The sequence below is a fragment of the Thamnophis elegans genome, chromosome 17, assembly GCF_009769535.1.
Source record: "Thamnophis elegans isolate rThaEle1 chromosome 17, rThaEle1.pri, whole genome shotgun sequence".
In the NCBI taxonomy this organism is placed as follows: domain Eukaryota; kingdom Metazoa; phylum Chordata; class Lepidosauria; order Squamata; family Colubridae; genus Thamnophis; species Thamnophis elegans.
Window position 1 is genome coordinate 8,878,074 of NC_045557.1, and position 19,650 is coordinate 8,897,723.

Below are 19,650 nucleotides of genomic sequence, written 5' to 3' on the forward strand. Positions count from 1 at the left end.
TAAGACGCTGAGAAGTGATAGCACTGTTTTACAAAGCACTGGTGAGACCACACATGGAATACTGCGTCCAGTTTTGGTCACCACGATACAAAAATTTTGTTGAGACTCTGGAAAGAGTGCAGAGAAGAGCAACAAAGAGGATTAGGGGACTGGAGGCCAAAACATATGAAGAACGGTTGCAGGAACTGGATATGTCTAGTTTCAAAGGTGATATCGTGAATAAAGGACCAGGGGAGACATGATAGCAGTCTTCCAATATCTCAGGGGTTGCCCCAAGGAAGAGGGAGTCAAGCTATTCTCCAAAGCATCTTTGAAGGCCAGGCAAGGAATAATGGATGGAACAAGGAGAGATTCAACCTGGAATGAAGGAGAACTTTCCTGATGGTGAGAACAATTAATCAGTGGAACAGCTTGCCTCCTGGCTTGTGAGTGCTCCACCACTGGAATTTTTCAAAAATAATCTGGACCGCCATTTGACCAAGATGGTATAAGGATTCCTGCCTTGATCAGAAGGTTGGGCTAGAAGACCTCCAAGGTCCCTTTCAGTCCTATGATTCTAGGATCAGCAGTTCAACAGTCATTTCAACTGCGAGAGAGGCACCATGTAAATAATATATAAAACAAAATCTAATGAAATAATGAAATAAAATAGTGGAACCAATCTCCTTCCCTATCCAAACTCAGAGTTGCTGCCAGCCAGTGCCAACATAATTAGTTTAAAAGACGGGTGCCATTGCCCTGGTTGGTATAATGTTCTTGCAATTTGGATATGCTATGAAGCTGAAGTAGATAGAAACCACTCTGGTCATTATTGCCAGCTTGCTGTAAGAGGGGTGGACTTCAACTCCCAGAATTCCCCAGCCAGCTTGCTTTAAGAGGGGTGGACTTCAACTCCCAGAATTCCCCAGCCAGCTTGCTTTAAGAGGGGTGGGCTTCAACTCCCAGAATTCCCCAGCCAGCTTGCTTTAAGAGGGGTGGACTTCAACTCCCAGAATTCCCCAGCCAGCTTGCTTTAAGAGGGGTGGACTTCAACTCCCAGAATTCCCCAGCCAACTTGCTTTAAGAGGAGTGGACTCCAACTCCCAGAATTCCCCAGCCAGCTTGCTTTAAGAGGGGTGGGCTTCAATCCCAGAATTCCCCAGCCAGCTTGCTTTAAGAGGGGTGGGCTTCAATCCCAGAATTCCCCAGCCAGCTTGCTTTAAGAGGGGTGGGCTTCAATCCCAGAATTCCCCAGCCAGCTTGCTTTAAGAGGGGTGGACTTCAACTCCCAGAATTCTCCAGCCAGCTTGCTTTAAGAGGGGTGGACTTCAACTCCCAGAATTCCCCAGCCAGCTTGCTTTAAGAGGGGTGGGCTTCAACTCCCAGAATTCCCCAGCCAGCTTGCTTTAAGAGGGGTGGACTTCAACTCCCAGAATTCTTCAGCCAGCTTGCTTTAAGAGGGGTGGGCTTCAATCCCAGAATTCCCCAGCCTTCATGCAACATGGAGAGCCACCTATCTTCCAGCTGCCAAGGTTGAGAAATACTTTCTATCATGAATAAATCAGCTCCCAAAAAGAGAACTTGGAATTTGACATTTCTGGGGCAAAAATATCTACAGGGGATTCCCTCTTTGTACTCCCAACTATGTACTATCTGCAACCTTAGCTAGTTAAGTTGCCTTTCCCATGTGTGTATCCAGGCCCAGTCAACTCTCACCCCAGCTGTAGCAAAAGGATGCTAAGAAGCTTCATCTGTTGCTATGGAAACCCCAGGTACCAATGAAAAGGCAGCAACCACTAGCCTCTGATGTCACTGATGGGATTCCCAAACGCACCAATCAATTTTAAGAGCTGCTGGGTTTTTTTTATCATAGTTTCGCCAGTAGTTCAGTCGGAAAGGATGAATCCATGTAGGCCCCAAAATAAAAATATATAAAAGATGTATTTAAATCTTGTCAAAAAATAAAAAGATTTAGATTAGTTCTGGCCTCGGCTAGGTTATTTTCAGCAGTATGATTGATTTTATGCCAAGGGTATCTAGCCTTGGCCACTTTAAGACCTGTGTTATCATATGTGGTGGAGATTTGTAAAAGCAAAGAAACATTGGACAAAAATGCAGAAGTGGTTGGGAAAAAATGTTAAAACATCAGATAGATTTATAAGCCAGAAATATTTTTGCTCGGCATAATACTGAAGAGTGTTGTAAAGGGAAACTATACTTAATAATACAAGTTTTGACAGCAGCAGGGATTGTATTTGCACGACATTGGGAAAAATGATGTAATTAAAAAAAAAATAAGATTGTGCAGAAATGGACAGACTGACACTAAAAAGATACAGAATAGTATTTTTGAACAAGGGATTTCTTTTATAAATGGTTGGAAAGTAGAGGTGGAAATTAGGAGTGGGAAATTATCTATCTATCTATCTATCTATCTATCTATCTATCTATCTATCTATCTATCTATCTATCTCTATCTCTCTCTCTCTCTATCTATCTTATCTTATCTATCAATCTATCATCTATCTATCAATATACACACACCCATCCCTATCCTAGCTTTTTACCTGTGCACCCTGGAGTGGATGGGATCTTAATTACCATATTTTTCAGAGTATAAGACGCCCCATCTCCCCCCCCCAAAAGAGCGTGGAAATGTTGGTGCATCTTATACACCGAATACAGCCATTTTTGGCTTCCCGAAGCCCCGCCCACCGCATCCCATTTTTGCGAAAAATGGAGGCCTTTTTGCCTTCCTCCAGCAGAAGCACTCTGCAGGCTTCAGCAGGCCTGGGGGGGGGGGGAGGCAAAAATGCCCTCGTTTTTTCAAAAAACGGCCCGTTTTCTCTAATAATGGCCCGTTTTCCATCCATTTTTTGCCAAAACTGGCGTCTTTGCTTTCCCCAAGCCCCGATGAAGCCTTCAGAGTGATCCTGGGGGCCAGGGAGGACAAAAACGTTTTTTTTTCTTACTTACCTCTTCGAAATCTTGGTGCATCTTATACACCGGTGCATCTTATAATCTGAAAAATACAGTAGGGCTTCTTTTGGGCACCCGTGTAAAAATCAAGCTAGAACTTACTTTTGGGGCAGGTTGTATTTTCGGGAAAAATAGTATGACACATTTGCATCTCACCGATAAAAGCACTAACACTAATTATCTTCCTCATTCCCAAATTATGCCAAATTATGCCCATTTATCCCGAGAAGATTCATACATTACAATCACTGTGATATTTTATATTAAAAAAGAAAACCTGAATGACTGCAGTAAATTGTCAGTCAACGTTATCAGTGGGACCTCTGGTGGACACTGAATGACACAGCTTAGTGCCTAAAATGTGGTCTTAATCCTGTAGAAAAGAGTTTTGCAGAGGGTTTTTTTTTTTGAAGTACGCCGAAAGTATTTTTCAGGGCGAGAAAAATACCGTGTTTCCTCGAAAAATAAAACAGGGTGTTATTTTCTTTTGACCCCCCAAATAAGCACGGGCTTATTTTTGGGGAGGTCTTATTTTTGAGGTGCAGGAAGCGGCAAGCATGGTCACCTCTTGCCTGCTGCTGTGTTGTAATATTTTTGGGGTGGGCTTATTTTCGGGGGAGGGCTGGCTTTAGTGCACGTGCTCAAAAGCCCAATTGGGCTTATTATTCTGGAAAGGTTTTATTTTCGGGTAAAACAGAGTATTTGCTGGGGAGGGAAGGAAGAGAGAGAGATGCATCAGGACTGAATGCAAACAAACAAAATAATCATAATGACCACAATTCTTTCATCCAACACATGGGAAGAGTCTTACTCTCCCCAATGGTTTTTTTTTTTTTGTACTTTTAACGTTTTATTTCTGAATAAAATAAAAATAGGAGGGGGGAAAGAAAGAAAGGCAGAAGTCAGGAATCTGAACAACCAACCCAGATATATCGACATGAGCTGGACATGGGAAAGATTTTGGTTTGCCGTGATTAATTTAAAAGAGTCTTGACGATAATGACACAAGCAACCGAGTTTTGGCAGCTCCGAGTCACCTGCCACTGAGCAGTTCTTCCTTCGCTTCTTCAACCTGCGGGATTTTGTGCAAACATCGGCTCCCGTGCAATGAGAGGATGCGGGCAAGCCCCCTGCTTAGAATTATCACCTTCCCGAGGGCTCTACCTCTCAAGCTGTTGCAGCCGCTGCAACAATCTCTTTTTTCTTCGCTACCCGTTCAGCGGCTCTGGCTTCCGCCTCGGCTGCCAACCTCTCCTCGCGCTCCTTCAGAAAGGCTCCGTATTCTTCAGGGTTTAACCTAACCGGAGGAGAGAAGAGCGAAGGTTTTACAACGGTCCGCTTGTCGCGCACGCAAACACTCGCTGTCAAGGTGTCAATTAAATGTGAGTCAACTGTGTGCGGCGGCAGCCCAAAAAAGCCAACGCAATCCTAAGTTGCATTAACAAGAGGGATACAATCAAGATCAAGTGAGGTACTAATAGTACTCTATAAAGCCTTAGTAAGACCACACCTAGAATCCTGCATCCAGTTCTGATCACCACTCTATTAAAAAAAAGATGTTGAGATTCAGAGTGCAGAGAAGAGCAACCAGGATGATGAGGGGACTGGAGGCTGAAACATGATGGATGGTTGCAGGAACTGGGCATGGCTGGTCTAGTGAAGAGAAGGACCAGGGGAGACATGATAGTAGCCTTACAATATTTGAGGGGCTGCCCCAGAGAGGAGGAGAAGATCAAACTATTTTCCAAAGCACCTTTGAAGGCCAGACAAAGAACAATGGATGGAAACTGACCAAGGAGAGATTCAACCTGGAAATACGGAGGAATTTCCTGACAGTGAGAACAATCAAGCCATGGAACAGAAGTTGCCTTCAGAAGTTGTGGGAGCTTCATCCCTGGAGGCTTTCAAGAAGAGACTGGTCTGCCATCTGTCAGAAATGATGTAGGGTCTCCTTGGGCGGGGAGGTTGGACTGGATGACCTCCCTTCCAACTCTTGTTAATCTGGATCTAAGGCTGACTTGCAAAGCACCTTTCTTGCTCGCGGCTTGAAAAAGCAGCTGGGGCAGTGGGGAGGGGCATGAGTGGAACGTGTGGGAAGCGGGAGGGAGGAAAGGAATCTATGTGAGCCGTCTGCAGCCTGAGAAAATCTCGCAAGGCCAAGGTCAGAAAGTCTGAAGACTTTCAAAAGGGTGCAGGCCACTCCCCCCCAAAAAATGTAAATCTTGCCTTTTTTATAACTTCAAATTAGGGGGGGGGGGGGAAGAACCAGGTCACCCCCTGAAGAGGAGAATATGTAAACACAACAACGGATAGAGTGGATGGAAGGAGGGGTAGAAGGAAAGATAGGAAGGTGAGGAGAAAAGGAGAGGAATAGGAGAGAGGGAAAAGCAGAGGAAGAATTGGAGGGAATGTAAGAGTAGGAGAGAGGGGAGATAAGGGAGGATGAGGGGAAGGGTAAAGGGGAGGAAGGGGAAGGAGAGAAGGGAAAGGAGAGGAGGAAGAAAGGAAGGAGAGAAGAAAGAGAAGGGGGAAGGAAGGAGGGAAGGAAGGAGGGAAGGAGGAGAGAAGGAGAGAAGAAAGGGGGGAGGGAAGGGGGAAGGAGGGAGGGAAGGAAGGAGGGAAGGAAAGAAGAAGAAGTAGGAATGTTGTAAGATAAGATGGAGTTATGGGATGGTAAGAAAGCAATTTCAAGTATATTGTCAACTGTAGGGGGAAAAATTGTTATAAATACATATTATTAATAACAGTTATGAGATCATATAATTGTGTATGTATATATGAAATTAATAAAATTTTCTAAAAATAAATAAATGCTTCCCCTGGATTGGTGGATGGTGGTGGTTCAGGGAAAGAAAAGTGGGTTTTGTTGCTTTTCGCAACAAAATCTCAGAACTGGCTTCGCTTCTTCAGTGCTTGGATAAATTCGCCGGTAAAGTTTTACTCTTGGCAATAAAAATTTCTTTTGCTGGGAAAGGCAGCGGGATGATTGACACCCACAGTTGTCCTTTCGCCAGTTCCTGAATGCACCTCGGAACTCTGTCCTGTCACTTTTCACCTTCCTTTTCTCAACAGGGGTCCTAGGAAGCGGTCCTAGGCACAGGCAGTCCTCGACTTACAGCAGTTCATTTAGTGGCACTTGAAAAGTGCGCTTATGGCCGTTTTTCACACTGAGGACCACTGCAGCACTCCCCACAGACACGTGATCAAAATTCAGGCGCTTGGCAACTGACTCATAGGTATGACGGTCAGGGTGTCCCGGGGTCAGGTGATCTCCTCTTGCGACCTTCTGACAAAGTCAAGGGGGAAGTCAGATTCACTTAAAGACGGTGTTCCTAATTTAACAACTGCAGAGATTCACTCACAAAACTGTGACAAGAAAGGTTGTAAAACGGGGCAGAGCTCAAGTTGACCGTTGTCTCGGTTAGCAATAGAAGTCTGGGGTTTATTTGTGGTCGTAAGTGGAGGACTACACAAAGCAAGATGTCTTTCCCGTCTCTCTTGGTCCTACCAGGTCCTTCCAGCTTCCCCCTGCCCCCACCCCCTTGTCCCTCTTGATACTTACTCTGTCACTACTTTGATGCCGATTGATCGAGCGGTTCCCATCAGGCTCCTGATCATCGTCTCCAACGGCCAGTCGCGGATCATAATTGAGTGGTCCTGGGATTTTACCAGCGCTATCTCGTACAGGTGTTTCAGGGTCACCATCCCGGCTATTTCATGTCCTGCCGGGGATGGAGATGGTTATACATAGAAATAGCCCTTAGACTTATATACTGCTTCACAGTGCTTTCCAACCCTCTCTGAATGGTTTACAGAGTCAGCCTCTTGCCCCCAACATTCTGGGTCCTCATTTGACCCACCTCAGAAAGATGGGAGGCTGAGTTGACCTTCAGCCAGTCAGGCTCAAACTCCTGACTGTGGGCAGAGTTTGCTTGCAATTCTGTGTTCTAACCACTGGGAAGGAAGGAAGGAAATGAAAAGGAAGGAAAGGAGGAGGAAGGAAGGACAATAGCAATAGCCCTTAGACTTATATACCACTTCGCAGTGCTTTTACAGCCCTCTCTAAGCGGTTTACAGAGTCAGCCTCTTGCCCCCAATCTGGGTCCTCATTTTACCCACCTTGGAAGGACGGAAAGCTAAGTCAACCTTGAGCTGGTCAGGATTGAATTGCTGGCAATGAGCAGAGCTAGCCTGCAATACTGCATTCTATCCACAGGGTGGGAGGGAAGGAAGGAAGGGCAATAGTACTAAACTTATATATTGCTTCATAGTGCTTTTCAGCTCTAATCAGTTTACAGCCTCTTGTCCCCCAACAATCTGGGTCCTCACTTTACCAACCTCGGAAGGACAGAAGGCTAAGTCTACCTTCAATCGGTCAGAATGAAACTGCTGGCAGTCGGCAGTCCTGTATTCTAACCACAGGGAGGGCAATATCCCTTAGACTTATATGCCACTTCACAGTGCTTTGCAGCCTTCTCTACGCAGGTAACAGAGTCAGCCTCTTGCCCCCAACAATCTTGGTTCTCATTTTACCCACCTCGGAAGGACAAAAAGCTGACTCTACCTTCAACCCGTCAGAATCGAACTGCTGCCAGTCGGCAGAATTAGCCTGCAATACTGCATTCTAACCACTGCGTCGCCATGGCTCTTCCAAGCTCAAAGCCATCCCAACCCGTAGCCTAGTGGCTGAACTGGGAGAAGGGGGATGACGAGGGGGAGGAGGAGGAAGAGTCATAAAATGGGGAAAAAATTACTTAACAAACGTCTTCCTTAGCAACAGACATTTTCGGCTTAATTGTGGTCATAGGTTGAGGACTACCTATACTTGGCAACTGGGCCACAGTGTGTGTGTGTGTGCGTGTGTGTGTGTGCGTGTGTGTGTGTGTGTATGTTATGTACGTATGTATGTATATGTATGTATACACACACACACTCTCTCTTTGTAATTTTCCCTTTAACAGCCATACATATTTTGTGGGCAGTGTATTGTCTGGGTTAATCTACTCTTTACACAATAATAATGCAATTAAATATACGTAATCATGGTCTTCCAACTTCTAATGTTAATATGCACATTGCAATGATAATAAATTCTACTATATATCATTATGCATAATACTATTTTCCCAATTTGTATTTTCTATTTTTTTCTTCTTCTTCTAATTTTTAATACAGTCGCTGTATTAAACAGTATTTTGTCTCTATCTGTCATCTCTTGCGGTTCTACTTACCAGGCGATGAAGCTCCCTTTTCTATCCCAGCTGCCGAAAGTAAAAAGTAACTGGTTGTTGGTTTGTTTATCTGAAGTTCATAAGACCTGTCAGACTATGGCGACGAAAAAGAAAAGAGGAGAAATAAATACAGAATCCAGGAATTCTATGAAACTTATATATTGAGAAACATAATGTATTAGGCATTCCAATACATTATTAAAAATTATGTCTCTATTGTGTTCTCTTTAATGCAATGTTGGGGATGCATTTTTACCCTTTTGTGGTCGGTTTTTCTTGCCCATAGATAGTCAAAATATTTGGTCAGAACAGAAATTAAAAGCACAGATTGTTCTTTGCTACAGAGCTATCACTTTATTTAACTTCAGTTGTAATTCTTAAAGGTAAAGGTTCCCCTCGCACACATGTGCTAGTCGTTCCTGACACTGGGGGGCGGTGCTCTTCCCCGTTTCTAAGCCAAAGAGTTCTGTCCGAAGACTTCTCCGTGGTCATGTGGCCAGCATGATTCAATGCCGAAGGCGCGCAGAATGCTGTTCTCTTCCCACCAAAGATGGTCCCTATTTTTCTACTTGTATTTTTACGAGCTTTCGAACTGCTAGGTTGGCAGAAGCTGGAACAAGTAACAGGAGCTCACTCTGTTACGCGGCGCTAGGGATTTGAACTACCGACCTTTCTGATCGACAAGCTCAGCATCTTAGCCACTGAGCCACTACGTCACAGTTTACCTTTGTAATTCTTAGTTCTTTATTATTACATATCAGGGGTTTCCAAACTTGGCTGGGTGGGGAATTTTGGGAGTTGAAGTCTACATGCTTTAAATTGGCCAAGTTTGTAATTAATATATTTAATTATATATCGAATAATCAAGGATATAAAAATATTGAGGCAATAGCATTCTTAAAGATAAATTCATTATAGATATATTATTCTAATTAATCCAATTAATCATAACAAGTTTATGTTTCAGAAAACTATTGCCTGCACCCATAAATTCTTGATTTATCAGTGTAAGATTCTTTTATTCTTCTTTTTATGTTATTAGCTGGCACTTGCTTATATATCTGTGTGTGCTTTATAAGAGCTGGGGTGGTGCAGTGGTTAGAGTGCAGTACTGCAGGCTACTTTTGCTGACTGGTGGCAGTTTGGGTCTCACCAGGCTCAAGATTGACTCAGCCTTCCATCCTTCCAAAGTCGGTAAAATGAGGACCCAGATTGTTGGGGACAAGAGGTTGACTCTGTAAACTGCTTAGAGAAACTGTAAAGCACTGTGAAGCGGTATGAAAGTCTAAGTGCTATTGTCTTCCCAACCTCCCAGAAGTTAGAATGCAGTATTGCTGGCTAACTCTACCCACTGCCAGGTGTTTAATCCTGACCAGCTCAATGTTGACTCAGGCTTCTGTCCTCGCCAGGTCGGTAAAACGAGGATTGTTGGGGACAAAAGGCTAACTGTGTAAACCACTTAGAGAGGGCCGGAAGCCCTCTCTAAGTGAAGCGATATATGTCTAAGTGAAGCGATATATGTCTAAGTGAAGCGATATATGTCTAAGTGCTATTGCTATTTAATGTTAACTTCAACTCCCAGAATTCCCCAGTAAGCTTATTTTATAAGACCCCCAAGGTTGGAAAACGTTGGTTTAAAAGAAGCTGCAGCCAGGCCTAAGCCTGGAATTTAAGTGTATTGTGTCAAAATGTCTGAAAGAATAGATGGTCTGTGGGGCAATTCCAGGCCGGCTCCTGAACTCGAGGGGGGTGGGGGTTCAGGATGTTGCTCAAGAATCCCGGAATTTCCATTCTAGCCCCTCCTACTTGCAAAACCCATTGAAATTAAGAAAGGAAGATCTCGTTTCACCTTTATGATGATTTTGGTGGGCAGCGGGATGCCTGGTTTGAAGTCCTTGGTCCGCTCATTGAAATCTTTGCAGAATTGTCCGATGGGAATGCCATACTTTTTGCGGGAAGAGAGAGAGAGAGAGAGATGGCAATTTAGCCATTTTAAAACCTCAATTCGAGGATCCTAACTTTTTCCCAGAAATCGACTCTTTGTGCCAATCCAGTGTTTTTTTGTGACTGGTGGTGGGGAACTGGTGGGGATTGGAAGGATTAATACTGCTTGCAGACAGAGCTGGCCATTTGCATTTTTTAAGAGAGTCGTTGAGGCCACAGGAGAACAAACCAAACAGGATAAGATTCAGCAGTCCATCTGCATTGAAAAGACAAAGGCCACTCTTTTAAAGAACAGCAAAATCCACATTTTGGACAGAGAGGACCTCTGGTTTGAAAGAGGGGTCAAAGAGGCCATCTATGTCCAAATTGAACAGCCCTCTCTCAACAGAGGGGGAGAAACACGACATCATCTATCTCCGGTCTACAACACAGTCCTTTCAGCAGTTCCAAGAAGGCTCCACACCCATTTGCACTACTCAGGTGACCCTGAGGACACAGACAAGCCTCCAAGTGGCCTCAAGGACTCTCTAAAACAGTGATGGCGAACCTATGACACGCGTGTCAGTGCTGACACGCGTAGCCATTTGGGGTGACATGCACAGGATTTCATGCGATTCATCCTCGGCTCCTGCACAGCCGCCGAGGATGAAAGAATCTGTGCTGGAGGAACGGGGTGGGGGGGGTGGGACGTGTGATCTCCCCCACCCACACTCACTTACTGTATCGCCGCCGCCCCTTTCTGAGCGCAGGGGCTGCTGGTAAGGCGTGCATGCCGTGCGCACACACGTCATCAGCGCGGCGAGGGAGGACCCGCAGGAGAGGAGCGCGGGAACAGTGCGCGCCTCTCTCCAGTCAGGCTGGCACAGAGAGTCTACTCCTGGTTAGTTAAAGAATTCGCCCTCCCCCTCACTTATCTCAGTTCACGGCAGGGCTGTGGAGTCTGCTGCTTCCAGCTCCACGTCCTCATCAACATGCCGCTCTGGCCTGCCTCCGCTATGAATATTCATATTCTTCGCCCTCGCGTCACTAGGAATATTCATAGCAGGGGCGGGCTGGAGCGGCATGTTGATGAGGACGTGGAGCTGGAAGCAGCCGACTCCACAGCCCTGGTTCACGGCACCCCAAACAAGTTCAATAATATCAAGGGCAACATACGAAATTGACTGATGAACAAAGAAGTTACTAAGCAGGTATGTTAAATAATTTGTTTTTGGTTTATTAAATACAATTATATATTGCAATTATACATTTTTGTAGTTTAAACTATAAATTGCGCAAAATTATGTTTTTGTCGAAGTGACACACAACGCGAGTTATGCTCGATTTTTTGCCGATTTTTGACACACCACACCAAAAAGGTTGCCCATCACTGCTCTAAAAGAATGCAAATGACCAGCTGTCTGCAAGGAGTCTAAATCCTTCCATTCCCCACCTTCCCTTATCTACTCTTTTGACAGTGAGTAGTTCAGATTCTTGTAGGGCGTATTAACCCGCAATAAACCTGTAGTCATTTAAACTCCTTGCTTCCTGATTATGTCCAACATAAAACACAGCAGTGTGTGTGCTCTTCTGAAAAAAATACTTAGCGTGTTACATGAGCCTTGTTTGCAAGTTATTTCATTAATGCATAGCTAATCTTGGCTCAGCTGGAGGAGAACAACAACAAAAGAAGTTCGCATTCCAGTTCTGTGGCCAGAACTTCTGCTTCGCTGGTCTAGTCCAGGGGTGAGGAACAATGGCCCCTTTATGAGTTGTGGACTTCAAATCCCAGAATTCCTGAGCCAGCATGGAGTTTATTTATTTATTTATTAATGAAATTTATAGGCCGCCCAATCCCGAAAGACTCCGGGCGACTTACAAAGCAAAAAGAAAAAAAGAAATAATAAAAAAATAAAGGAAGACAATTTAAAAACATCACACATGCACTCAATCTGATCAGGGCTGGACCTCAACAGTGAGGTCAACAGCCCCAGGCCTGCCGGAATAGCCAGGTTGAAGTTCATAAGCAGCATGGCTGGCTCAGGAAATCTGGGAGTTGAAGTTCACAAGTCATAAAGGGACCATCGTTCCCCCACCCCTTGCCTAGTCTCAGATCCTACCTTTATAAAAATTAACCTAACTTTCCTATCCTGTCTTTCTCCGGTGCTTACCTGTCCAAGAACAGGTCCTAGAGGTGGACCTGGAACAGCCTGTCCAGCATTGATGATTGACCGGACGACACCTCCACCAGTTATCTTCAGTGCCGCTTTGCCAGCTTGGGCAAGCTTTGACATGGTGCTATCAGTTCTGCACAGACCTAGATTAAAAAGAGATTAATTGAGAAAGGGGATTGAGAGGACTGGAATCTCAGAACGGTTATTATTACCAATTGCTTCTGAGCCTTAAGTTAAAATGTGTAGTCTTCAACTCACAGAATTCCCCAGCCAGCCCAATTCTGGGAGTTGAAGTCCACACTTCTTAAAGCTGCCAAGGCTGAGAAACACTGATCTTACACAAGAAGGACAGAGCAAATGTGATACAGAATGTTTGAAATGGAGACCACTGGGAGAAAAAATCAGTTTCACAGGGATAGGGATCCAAATAGATGCCGAGAAACATCTCAAAGCACAGCCAGGAGACAGTTAGAATACTTGCTTTGAGGCTGATGATGTCCGGTTTTTCCTTTTCAGCACCTCCAGTTTTATGGCACAGGTAGCAAAAAGGGATGCCAAATCACAGCCCTGCAACAGAGGAAAACAGAGTTGGTTTTCTACAAAAAGTCCCCATTTAGCCATAGAATATATGCATCCAGCCTCCTTTGCAATACTATCACTTCTCAATATCTAACACTACAGCCATCCCCAACCTAGTTTCTTCCAGTAACCTAGTTATCACGATGTCCAATATTTCCAGCCTGAAATTAGGATTGTCACCCAACTCGCCTGGGAGGGCACTGGACTGGGTTTATAGCACAATTAGTAAATCCAGCACATTGGGTGCTTTGTAGTTCAATACCCAGAGGATTATATGCACCCATCTTAAAGCAAGCTGGCTGGGGGATTCTGGGAGCTAAAGTCAACCCATCTTAAAGGATACTGGCTGGGGGATTCTGGGAGTTGAAGCCAATTAATCTTAAAGCATGCTCACTGGGGAATTCTGGGAGTTGTAGTCCGCCCATCTTAAAGCATGCTAGCTTGGGGATTCTGGGAGTTGTAGTCCACCCATCTTAAAACATGCTAGCCGGGGGATTCTGGGAGTTGAAGTCCACCCATTCAATTAATTAAAGTATGTAGTGCAGAGGTACTTTTTATCATCACCGTTTCTCTCCAACCAACTCCATTTCCACTTTCAGCCCGTAATCCAATATAGAAGAATCGGAGGAGCCACTGCTTTTATCCAGAAAATCCCGGAGAAGAATCCCACCAGGTCCAAATCCCTTTCCCCCTCCCGGGCCTCCCTTGCTAAGCCTCGACCTCCCGTCTCTCGCCGCCTCCTGGCCTCTCCGTCGCGCCCTTCCCTGCCTAACCGCCTACCTCGGATTCCCTCAAGGAAACCCTACATGGGCGCCGCCATCTTGGAGTCAGCGAGGTCAACCCGGGCGCTTTGCATGCCGGGAGGCCCTCGCTTTGCCCCATTGGCGTTAAATGGCGCCCGTTCACCTAAGCAACCCCGGACCGCAGTGACGTCACCGAGGCGCCCGAGCGCGCGCGGGGCACGCCGGGAGGGTTCCGTTCCGTTCCCATGGCAACGGGAGAATTCCGTCGGCTTCTGTTTTGCTTTTGAGGGGAAACGCAAAGATGGCGCTCTCCTCGCCTCAGCAAAGAGACCAAGGACTCTTTCCGTGCTTAAATCTTTCCCCAGCTGCTTTTTCCATGTGATATAATTTTTAAAAGTCCAATAAATATATATTTAAAAATATGGCCCCCGCTGCGGTTTTCGTGGTGGGGGTCCCTCAAACGAGGCCTGAGGAACGAGGAAGAGTTGTGGCTGGGCCTCCAAAATAGCCCTCAGCCCCGTCTTTTCCTTACCAGGCAGCAGTGGACTGCCTTGCAGGGCTGTGGTCGGTCTTTCTCCTTGTAGTCCCCACCCCAACAGAGCCCCTCAGTGAGGGAGAGGGGCAGTCCAGGTAGTCCTCGACTTAGGACCACAATGGAGCCCAAAATTGCTAACCAATACATAGTTAAGTGAACCTCGCCCCATTTTGTGTTGCCTCAGTGAATCACTGCAGCTGTTAAACTGCTTAACAAGGTTGTTAAGTGACTCACTGGCTTAACAGCTAATAACAGGATGGTTAAGTGAATCATTTAAGCTAGAAACATGGTTGTTAAGTGAATCATTAGCTGTTAAGTTAGTAACAGGGTTGCTAAGTGAATCACAGTCTAGTAACACGGTTGTTAAGTGAATCACTGCAGCTGTTAAGCTAGTAATACAGTTAAGTACTAGCATAGCAGCTAATAACAATTGTTAAGTGAATCACAAGCTAGCAACATGGTTGTTAAGTGAATCATTAGCTGTTAAGCTAGTAACAGCATTGCTAAGTGAATCACAGGCTAGTAACACGGTTGTTAAGTGAATCACTGCAGCTGTTAAGCTAGTAATACAGTTAAGTGACTCACTAGCTTAGCAGCTAATAACAATTGTTAAGTGAATCACAAGCTAGCAACATGGTTAAGTGAATCATTAGCTGTTAAGCTAGTAATATGGTTGTTAAGTGAATCACTGCAGTTGTTAGGTAAGTCACACAGTTATTAAGTGAATCTGGCTTCCCCATTGACTTTGCTTGTCAGGTTGCAAAAGGGGATTGCATGATCCCCGAAAAAACCGCAACTGTCATAAATATGGGTCACTTGCCAAATGTCTGAATTCCAATCACGTGACCATGGGATGCTGCAATGGTTGTTAAGTATGAAAATGGTCATCACTCACTTCTTTCGGTGCCGCCTTAACTCGAAATGGTCACTAAATGAATTCTTATTCAAGGACTACCTGTATTTAAATAGGACAAATCAATGTATTAAACGCTGTCCCGGAGATGGGGTAGAATGGCAAGAGGACTACACTGCAGGGTGGCTAGTCACAAAATGGTGCTGGGGGGGGGAATCAGGGAACGCCAGCCACGCTGCAAGTGTTATAAACTGTTATCAAGAGGAGCAATGGGGGCATTTTTAATTCTCCATATAAAAATAGAATGACAAAATAAGAGATTCTTAAGGTTTAGAGTGGATAACTGGAATTCCCTCGCAAAATAAAAAATTTTGGACACTTACCCATGTAATAGGGGCTGTATTACTATTATCCTTCTCATCTTTCCTTTTTATCTTCTACTATTGGTATCTTATGATTTATCACTTTGATGTTTGTATCTTATGGTTTATGACTCTTGTTTGTATGTATACAGAGTTTATGCACCGGAGACAAATTCCTTGTGTGTCCAATCACACTTGGCCAATAAAGAATATTCTATTCCATTCGAAAAGGAAACATATTAAATGCACAATCTGGTCTACCAAACTCACCGGTGTGAGATACTACTTGTTCAACAGTATTTGAACGAAAGGGGTTCGTTGCTCTTGATGTATATTAGTATTTAGCCAAGAATATCACTTTTAATTTTCAAACGCTTTATAAATAGATGATTGCCAGATCCTGAATGAAAAACAATGGAACTGGATGGAATTAGGAATAAAATACTGGAAACGCCAATACTTCTGCAGCACATCATTAGAGAAACAGATAAAGACAAATTTTTAAAGTTCTTTTTAAAAAAGGAACGAATCTGAAATCTATCCATCTTTTGGGGAGGAAAGATCCAAAAGGTATGCTTTAATAGGTTTTCTTTCGATCCTCAGTTTAATTAACCAGGAAGCCAAAATGCATTCACGCCGCATCTCATTATTCATCCCACTAGAAATAACTCAAAAAGTCCGTCGATAAAAACTGGATCATCCATCAGAAGGCATCAATTGAACTTCTCTTTCCTTGTCCAGTGGAAGTAGTCCTCTACGTACGCTCGCCACTGAGCCCACAATTTTTGTTGTTACGTGAGTTTTGCCCCATTTTACGACCTTTCATGCCGCAGTTGTCAAGTGAATCTCTGCAGTTGCTAAGTTGGTAATCTGGGTTGTCAAAGTGAATCTGGCATCCTCCTATCCCCCCCCCCCCCCGACTTGGTTGTGAGCCGCCCTGAGTCCCTTCTGGGAATAGGGTGGCATAGAAATATAATAAATTCAATTCAATTCATTGACTTTGCTTGTCAGTCACAAAAGGGGAATCACGTGATTTTGTGATTAGCAATAGCAATAGCAGTTCGATTTATATACCGCTTCATAGGGCTTTCAGCCCTCTCATAAATATGAACCAGTTGCCAAGCGTTGATCACGTGATCATGGGGATGCTACAGGCATCATAACTCTGAAAAAAATGCTCCTAAATCATTTGTTCTGTTGTAATTTTGAACCGTCACTAAACTTGTACATGTGTATTCCTTTGTTGGCTTTTCAGATGCGATTCCCAACCTAATCCACTAGAGGTCAGTACTTCTCACAGTTCTGTTGAGCAGCTTTGAACTTAGAAAAAGGGGAAGAGAGCAAGTAGAGCACCGCCCTCTGTTGGCGAAGGTTGGCAACTGCACCGAAAAGTCCCAACTTTTTAGAACTGGACAAAGCCATACAGTACATTAGTTCTGGCTTACTTCATCTCCTGCTTCTAAAAATGGTCATCCTGGTGTTTTTGAATGGCAAATAGTGGCTTATCTGGCACCCCCAGATTATGGGTAGCAAGACACCCTCTGAAAAATGCCCGGAGACGTAGCAACTAAATGCAACCTCATTTAAATGAAATGCAGCCAATATGATTTATTGCAGCCAGTTCTGGCTGGAGAACGCCCTTCAACCTTTGCAAAATAGGCCCAGTCTGTGCTCTCCAAAAAGACTCTGTGCGGCCTGCTAACCTGTCAATCACAGTAAATCATCATCTGTCTCCCCAGATGTGTTGGGGACCTCTGGCTAATTTTCCTCCTCGGCCTTTTGGCTCACATCCGTTCTCTTCAAGCCAACATTTAGGCTGACGGATCAGATGCAGGCCCTTGCTATCTACAGAATTTCCACAAAAACTGCTTGTTCCTTCCTCAAACTTACATCTCTGTAACTGAGCTAAACCAATTGGTTTTACACGCTGGGAGAAAAGAAAGACGCCGGAGGAATTGAACACATAGGAGGCCAAGAAGAACAAGCTCTGGATTTATTTTTCTCAGGGGCCAAGCAAACGAGATCATTTTCAGGACAATATTTTTTCCGTTCTAGCAAATAGATGCATTTCTCATCACAGGTCACCCATAACGCTGCTGATAAAAGAGGACAGCAGTTAAACATTGCTGGACCAGATCCTTTGGAAGGATCTGTTCCTCGCAGCCTGATTTGTATTTCTCATTCAAACTTAAAAGTCTCATTGTGCCCATTGATTCATGACTGTTATTCTGACCGAGGCTTCGCATGATGCAAACTCCTGGTCCTGACAAAAAAACCCTTTTATTAATTGGCTGTGAATTCTGCTCATTCACATCCAGCAAAGTCTTTCAAGGGAGGATTTACAGTCACAGACCTTATCTGGCTTGGAGAACTGCCAGGCCGATCTCTGCAAAAGGAGTCTCGGAGAGTCACGAACCAATGAAGCGAGCTAATTGTCTCCTGCAAACTCCACTCCCCTTTCGCTCCTCTTTTATTTCCCCTGGGAGGGGCCATTCACCGTCCACCTGTGTCCTTACTCTCAAGTCGATTTCGCTGTTCCCTTCGTCTGGCGACTCTGCACATGCACCCACTGGGAACAGGCTCCAGCTGTTCTTCTGCCTCACTGATGTCTGACTCTGAAGGCAGCTGATAACTGTCAGACAGCCCTGGCCCACTCTCTGCCTCCAACACAGAGCCCTCCTCAGAGCCTTCCCCAGACTCCAGGACTGGCCCAGGTTCCTCCCCAACCCTCCTCACTGTCCGAATCTGCCATCAGCTCCACTGGCCACTGAGGGCCACAACAAATATTGTGCTTTTTGGACATCCTACTTAAAACCTTCTTCCACCTTTTTTTTTTGTAAGTTAAAAAAACAACAACAGGCATGGCACACGTTACAAACTCCATTTGTATAACCTTCATTTCCCATTTTAAAAAGTTGTGGGTTCCCCCCCCCCCCAAAAAAAACCCACGACCTTTCACTAGCCATTTAATGCTACTTAAAGAAATGGGAACACTGAGCTATGCCTGGGAGGGAAGGGGAAATGCACCTTCAAACCCTGGTGCAACTTTGGTTCTGGTCCAGCCTACCTCACAGGGTTGTTGTGAGGATGACGGGGAAGGTGTGTGTCTGTGCAGGTACCTGGGGGTCTTTGGAGGAAAATGGGACAAATGTGCAATAAATCTATAAATAAAATAAATAGAACAGCGCCTGCCACGTGGCGAGGCCGAACAGGAGGATGACCTGTTTAATGATCATTACCTAAACTCAGAAGCGGATTTCTTCTCAAAGAGGGAAGCAGAACATCACAGCAGCAGAACAGAAAACGTTTCTCCTTCATCCATCGCGGGGGGGGGGGGGAGGGGGGAATATATCAGACGTTTGTAGGAGTGTAAGGAAAGACAAAAACAGCATTGAAAAAATGTGGGAAGGGTACAGAAGATGAGGAGGATGTGAAGATCAGCCCCGAATATTCCCAGGCACAAAACAGCCCCAAATTTGTCCTGGTTCATGAAAATAAACAAGAGGGAGGGAAGGGAATGGAAAGGAAAGGAAAAGAAAGGAAAGGAGCAAGGGAAAGGAAGAAAGAAAAGGGGGAAAGAAAGAAAGGAAAGGAAAAGAAAGAGGAAAAGGAAAAAAGTTAAGGGGGAAAGGAAGAAGGGAAAGGAAGGAAAAGGAGAAAAAGAAAGAAGGAAAGGAAAGAGAGAAAGGAAAGGAGAAAAGGAAAGGAGAAAAGGAAAGGGGGAAAGAAAGAAAGAAAAGGAAAAGAAAGGAGAAGGAAGAAAGTTAAGGGGGAAAGGAAGGAAAGGAAGGAAAAGGAGAAAAAGAAAGGAAAGGAAAGGGTGAAGGAAGAAAGGAAAGGAAAAGAAAGGAGAAGGAAGAAAGTTAAGGGGAAAAGGAAGAAAGGAAAGGAAGGAAAAGGAGAAAAAGAAAGGAAAGGGGGAAAGGAAAAGAGAAAAGTAAAGGGAGAAAGGAAAGGGGGAAAGGAAGAAAGGAAAGGAAAAGGAAGAAAGTTAAGGGGGAAAGGAAGAAAGGAAAGGAAGGAAAAGGAGAAAAAGAAAGGAGGAAAGGAAAGGAGAAAAGGAAAGGGAGAAAAGAAAGGAGAAAAGGAAAGGAGGAAAGAAAAGGGGGAAAGGAAAAAAGGAAAGGAAGGAAAAGGAGAAAAAGAAAGGAGGAAAGGAAAGGAGGAAAGGAAAGGGAGAAAAGAAAGGAGAAAAGGAAAGGAGGAAAGAAAAGGGGGAAAGGAAGAAAGGAAAGGAAAAGAAAGGAGAAGGAAGAAAGTTAAGGGGGAAAGGAAGAAAGGAAAGGAAGGAA

The 19,650-nt window shown here is 44.6% G+C and overlaps 1 protein-coding gene across 1 annotated transcript; it reads right to left on the reverse strand.

Moving 5' to 3' along the window:
• Positions 1–3,937: 3,937 nt before the first annotated feature.
• MRPL11 (mitochondrial ribosomal protein L11) lies at positions 3,938–13,752 on the reverse strand. The gene is made up of 7 exons (XM_032233764.1): positions 13,646–13,752; positions 12,768–12,853; positions 12,284–12,429; positions 10,039–10,134; positions 8,190–8,283; positions 6,521–6,680; positions 3,938–4,255 (listed from the first exon to the last, which is right to left on the reverse strand). Exons 3-7 carry the CDS (start codon positions 12,404–12,406, stop codon positions 4,126–4,128), a joined length of 603 nt encoding a protein of 200 aa, XP_032089655.1. The 5' UTR covers positions 12,407–12,429; positions 12,768–12,853; positions 13,646–13,752; the 3' UTR covers positions 3,938–4,125.
• Between the last annotated feature and the right edge of the window lie 5,898 nt (positions 13,753–19,650).